Source organism: Trachymyrmex septentrionalis, unplaced genomic scaffold (assembly GCF_001594115.1).
Source record: "Trachymyrmex septentrionalis isolate Tsep2-gDNA-1 unplaced genomic scaffold, Tsep1.0 scaffold72, whole genome shotgun sequence".
Lineage (NCBI taxonomy): Eukaryota > Metazoa > Arthropoda > Insecta > Hymenoptera > Formicidae > Trachymyrmex > Trachymyrmex septentrionalis.
The window spans coordinates 401,454-408,006 of NW_017305905.1; the positions used below are offsets into that span (position 1 = coordinate 401,454).

Consider the following 6,553-nt stretch of genomic DNA (forward strand, 5'->3'; position numbering starts at 1 on the left):
TAAGAACAAAATAAAACGAAATGTATGAACACATGAAATTTCTACTTTTTTCTCTTAAATCATACTACTGCTAAGAAAGTAAAATCACTTTATTTTGCTATGATCTTGTATATGATACGATAATAGTAATTGTGTTATTAAAATGTGATTAAGAACATTTTATTAGACTTATTTGAGGAGAAATCAGGATACACGATTGTACCGTTAAGTCGAACCTGTTGCAATTTTACGTTTTTAGAGCACCCGCCTTCAGAAGCTGATGAGAGCGGCTTTCGCAAAAGCTTTTGCGCATGTGTTATCCGTCGCAACGTGTAATATCAACTTTATCACTCCCACTGCTCCGGAGTAGCTCCGTAGGATGGCTCATGAGTTCATGATGACCACTACGTGCAAGTCTGTCCACATGGTTGGGGGGATACACGGATAGTGTTCATATATATCGGAGTCGTCCTTCAACTCCGTTTCAGTCATACCACGACGTTCGCGTTTATCAGTACTTAACTGGTTTATAACATACTTGTAACCGGTATTTGTAACTAATGCGCGATTGACCGGTGGCCGCTGGCGCCATTTCTAGGTTGCACGCTCGATTAATTTCCCAAGTTCTAGGACGAGCAAACGGAAAATGATGACGACAGATCTCCACCTGGTCATTATCATCGTGTTGAGCCTGCTGCTTGGCGGTTTTCTTCTTACCGGAAGTCGCCGGCACTTCATTTACGTGCTCTACAAGACATTGCCTAGAGATATTTTGTGAGTATAAATAAATGTGAAAAAATATGGGCGGAAAAAGTTTAAATATTTTGTTCAGTAGATAACGTAGCGAATGTTCGTGTTTAAATTTTTGCTAGTATTTTTTTAATGCTGTTTAAGATAAAGAATAGATTAGACAATAACAGAGGAAATGGAAGAGAGGAAACGGAATTACTATTCCGTTGCATTTTCCGTTACTTCTTATAATAACAATTTGACGATGCAATTTTTTGACCATATAATGATAACTATATAATTAAACGCTAAGATTATGCTAAGATTGGGAAAATCATTTTGAAAAGTAATCTGCATCATTGCGCGTTTACTTACTGAAAAAAGTAATTTATAACAAGTACAAGTTACAAGTAATGATTAAAAAATAACGAATTACAAATTCCGACTTAATTTTTTCAATAACAAGTGTCTTTTCTAACTCGTTACAAATAACGATTGAGTGACTTTCCAACACTGATGTTACCGTTACAGTCATAAAAAAATTCATTATTGCCAAATCATTATTATAACAGAGTAATGATAAGGTAACGGTATTACAAGTAATTAGTTACTTTCATTCCCTGGATAAAAAGATATATTAGATGTATTTTATATTTGCATAAGTTCATAATTCTTATATTTTATTTTATACTTTATAGAAACTGTTTCTACTAAATTTACTTTATAATATGGTGATTATATATATTATTATCAAGTTTTTTATTGCTCCAAGGTGTTCGTTTACAGTATTAATTGAATAAAATTGAAAACATTAAAAATATACTTATTACATTTATAATGTTATACGTAAATTAATATAATATTATGTGTAAATAAAGTAATATATTTTATATATTGAAAATATATAATATATATTATTTTATTTACGCATTTATTAACATATATGATTTTAATTTTTTAATGTAGCAATTATTGCAAGTTATTTAAGTGATAGTAGATAAAATATTATAGAGAAGACTGAGAATATTTTGTCGCGGTATGTTTAAAGCTCGTAATAATAGTCTTTCGTGCTTCAGGTTATGTTATGGATTAATAATTTGCGTTCAATGCCCGAGTTGCATGATTGCCCGTCGCATTCGCTTCAATGCTTCTTTTGCCGTTGGAATGCACGCGAGAAAGATGGGGGAGTTTATAAGAGCCTCGATCTTTCTTTTATTACATTATGACTTTCTATTAAAATATTCCTTTTTGCGTCATAAATTAATTTATATTTATTAGTAATTACATCTATTAACTGAAATATTTTATATATGTATACTAATGAAGAAAGATAAGAATCTAAATTACTTAAAATATTTATAATTATTTTTGCATATATATTATTATTAAGTTTTTTATAGATTTTAATAATAGATCACAAGTCAATGACCCGATAACAGCTCGAAAACGTTTTGTGTATTATTATGAATTTTAAACATTAAATTGAATTGTTAGTAACGAAAAATTTAGCTAGGCTCGTAACCTCTTTTATTATGTTTGTTTTAAGTTTTTTATGCTGTTCAGTTTTGCAATATTTTATATTTATTTGTTTAAAATATTATACATTTTTAATTATGTATTGTAAGAATAAAAGGGACTTCTAATTTCAGGAGAAACCATAATAATATAAAAATATAATATTCAAATATAATATTCAAAAATATAATGATAAGAAAGTAATATAACAATATCATATCATAACATTTCTTATTTTTATATAGCATTTAGATTGAATCGAATATTCCTAACTGTAAAAGAGCAAGATTATAGTCTTGAATTTATTTTATTGATATTAGAAAAAAAATAGATCTTTTATTTTTAGATAATATAGATGAGATAATGATTTAGCGAAAACATTTGCGCAGCATACATTAATAAATTTGGAAATCATTGATTTTTTTTGGATACCACAGGATTATCACAGATCCGAGATAAGAAAAAACCCGTTTAGTTCAAATATTAATTGCGAATGTATTTGAAAGAAATTTAGGTTTTTAATTTTTTAGTATTTTTTAATAGAAAAAATATTTTAACATAATCTTTTAATTTTATGATTTAACATTTTGAGGATGATTTAATCTTTTTTTCTAAAGTTTTTTCTAAAGTCATTTAATCTAAAGTCGAAACATTTGTGTATTTGTGTGAATCGATATTTATTTTTATTATCATTACTCAGCACTTAAATTTTGCTTCATGTTCCTTCGTTTATCACATCAGTTTTTTACTTTTTATTCTACAATATTTTATTAAATAACAAAGCTAATCAAATATGTACGTTATACAGGATGCTCCAGCGTTAAAACTAAACTAAAGTATGAAAATTTAGAGAAAAGATACTTCTTTCGGAAGTTTACTAGCAAATGCTTTGTTTAAAAGATATTGACTTCTTAAGTTACTAAACTATAGAAATGAATAATATCGTAAAGTTGTGTAGTATAATAGTAAATAAATAAATTAAAAACTTAGAAGTTAAATAATAAATTATCTAAATACGGGAAAAGCGCCATTTTCCTTAAAGTTAGATGTCAAACTAATACATATATATATTAGTTTTTAAATATGAATTTATCTTAGAAATATGATTGTGCTGATTATTTATTATTAATTATTACTTATCTTACTTTAATCTTATTATTGTTAAATAATAAAGTTAATAGCTTATATAACGTAATTAATTATTTTCAAATAAATTAACTTTTAATGTTCACTATTCATTTTAAACATATGGAGAGATGAAAGCTATAGTGGTAAATCACTTCTATGATTTCGAAAAAATTAATTTATGTACGATATTAACAGGAGATATTTATAAGACTTGAATAGTTGCAATATGATATATACATACATATATAAGTCATTTTATTTTATATTATAATAATTCTAGTCCTTTTAATTTTAAATATATCTATTCTTTGATTTTATTCAGTATTTAATTAAATCGCAAAAAATTTATAACACGTTTTAAAAAGTTATTTTATTTACAACATTTCATATTATTGCGTAAATAATTTTTTTATTTAAACACTTAACTAATAAATTAAATCGTTTAGATGTTTATATTTTGAATAGACACTTCAGGATATCTGGTTTATATATTAATTTTTTGTTAGTTTTATCTCTAGTGATTTAATGTGTATTTTCTATGTTGATAGCAAAGTTCAAAGTTCGACATCAGAGAAATGATCTGTTTTCTGTGGTTAAACTAGTACACCTTTAGAAATACACTTTTAGAACTTAAAATGAGATATATGTATGATATTTGACGAAAGCGAGAAAAAGAGTTTAGTGCAGTTTTAGTACAGGAATAAAAACAGATCTAAAATATTTTTCAAGTTCGAGTACATTAAATCTTGACATATTTATAAAAAGGTAGTTACTTGCTCATTATAAAATTGCACATAAAAAGGAGTCATTAGATCTGTTAAAATAACTAAAAATTAACCAATCACAATCGTCAACTTTTAACTTCTGACTTCTAATTTATGACTAATGACTTATTGTAAAAGGTCCATAAAAGAGGTACATAGAAAAATTCTGTTATGGATCAAATCAGTTTTGACTTATAATAGAATTTATTTATATATCTCTTTCATATAAGACTCATAAGTTTAAATTTTATTGTAGAAGGTCCATTAGAGAATACACGAAATTTACTTGTTAAAAATTTTATTTGATAGACGTAATGACTGCTTTGTATGTTCAATTATATGTAACATTGCTTTGTATGTTTGTATATATTAAAATATATAAATAGATCACAATAAAATAAGATGTAATATTAATCGTATTATTTTCTTTTTTCTTATTCTTTTTAAATTACTTTTTGCCAGAATAAATTGAAAATGTGTGACATACGGATATGCCAGTCTCGAATTACTTTAGTTTTGATGATATATATAATGTATTATATATCTTACGCGGAATATTACGAGTCATTAGTGCAAAGATCGATATACATTTATACGCATTTCATAACGATTTAAACGATTAAACGTGATCAAGAATTACAAAGCATTAATTTTTCTTATTTATTCAAAACATTAATATTCTTGGTTTTCGCTTTGTTCAATTTGTAAATATGCTAAGTATAGAACTAATTCAGATTTCACTTGCAAATGGGTGTCCTCTTAATTTTATCTTTTCGTCAATATAGACAAGAACTAAATATTACTGCAATAAAACTATCAATCATATGAAACAAAATAATCAATTCCAATTATAGAAACTGGATCGCCATCAGTAATTTGAGTAATTTTTAATCATTATAAATATTATGTATGATCATAATTTTAAATGGGATGAAGTTAAGATTTTTAACAATGAACTATCTTATAATAAAAGACTAATTTCGGAGATATGATGTACCTATATAAAAAAACAACAGCACTGATTGAACAAAATGACGTAGATCTCTTTCTGTTTTGTTACGTTTATCTCTTTATTTTACAATTATTATTACTCTCTTGATTTGACCTTTCTCCTTTTTTTTCTGTTCACTTACGTTTTTTCTCTTTGTATGATTAGCATTATACTCCTTTTTTTTTATTATGCCATTTGCTGTTTTGCCTTTTATGTTTAATGAACTTTATCGGTTGGTTGAATAAAAATTCCAATTATTATTATTGAAAAAAATGACTTTATTGACATTACTATTGTTCACTATTATGGAGGACTTGCGGTTTTAGAATGTCAGAAGAGAAAAGTAGTGTTACCTCTATAAACTGTTATTTTAAATGTGACGAATATGAGTGATCTTAAATGTTTTATTATTTCTTATTACGATTTAACTGTATTGAAGATAATCTAGTAGTAGGTTGAAACATTTGTTCGAATTTGTATTTTAACTAGAATTAAATATCTTAACTAAAATTATTAAATATAAAAACTTTTAATTATTAACAATCAACAATCAGCTTTGACTCATAGCTTTTTACTTTTATACATTGTTTTTATATTAATGAATTTTTCTTTCAGTACACGTCACTGCATAAATACAATATAAAGTAAATAGCTTAAGAGGAAAACTAGCAATTAAGTTCAGAACGCAATAACTCATATTGATATACATATTGCACATATTACTTTGTTTACCTTTTTATCAGTTTTTAATTAGATTCTACTTCATATAAATCTTAGAAATGAGTTTTTGATATATTTTATTTGTTCTTTTTACGATGTAAATAAAGTAATTTATTATTATAATTATTACTAATAATTATTGTTCTATATATTTGACGTATGAGTATATCGATTATATGGGAGTTGCGCATTCATAAAACTTTTAAGATAGAAGTATATAAGTATTCGATAAGAATAATTGTCATATATGGTTACGATATATAATTATAATCAAACCTGATATTTCTTTTATTCTTTTATCATTTGTGATACTTGTAATGTGAGCAGTGAGTTATTATTTTCTGCTTCCTATGTAATTCGAAGATAAAATTATATTTTAACACAGTATATCAACTTCAGTCTCTGATAAATCTCTATTTCTTTTTCTTTTTATTTTACAATTAGAATTCTTACAATTAGAAAAAAACAAATATGTACATTATCTACCACAAAGTGTCAAGGAATTACAATTAATCATATAGCATGCAATTTACATTCTTGATATTAATTTAAATTATTATTGTAGATGTAAAAAATTTATTATCTTAGCTAAAAATATTTGTAATCGTTGCTTAAAATTTTTTTAAATAAATTTGATTGAATTTTTGTATTATTTGTTTGTGATATTAATGTGTGAAGATAACATTTAATAAACTATAGGATTAATTATTTATGTATATTAATATAT

At 25.2% G+C, this 6,553-nt stretch overlaps 1 protein-coding gene across 1 annotated transcript in view; it reads left to right on the top strand.

Moving 5' to 3' along the window:
• The first annotated feature begins 304 nt into the window (after positions 1-304).
• LOC108753827 (long-chain fatty acid transport protein 4) overlaps positions 305-6,553 on the top strand; it is a 15,535-nt gene continuing 9,286 nt past the window's right edge. The window contains exon 1 of the mRNA XM_018495747.1: positions 305-753. Within this exon, the coding sequence (XP_018351249.1) occupies positions 626-753 (128 nt within the window). The 5' untranslated portion in view covers positions 305-625. The remainder of the gene's footprint in view (positions 754-6,553) is intronic.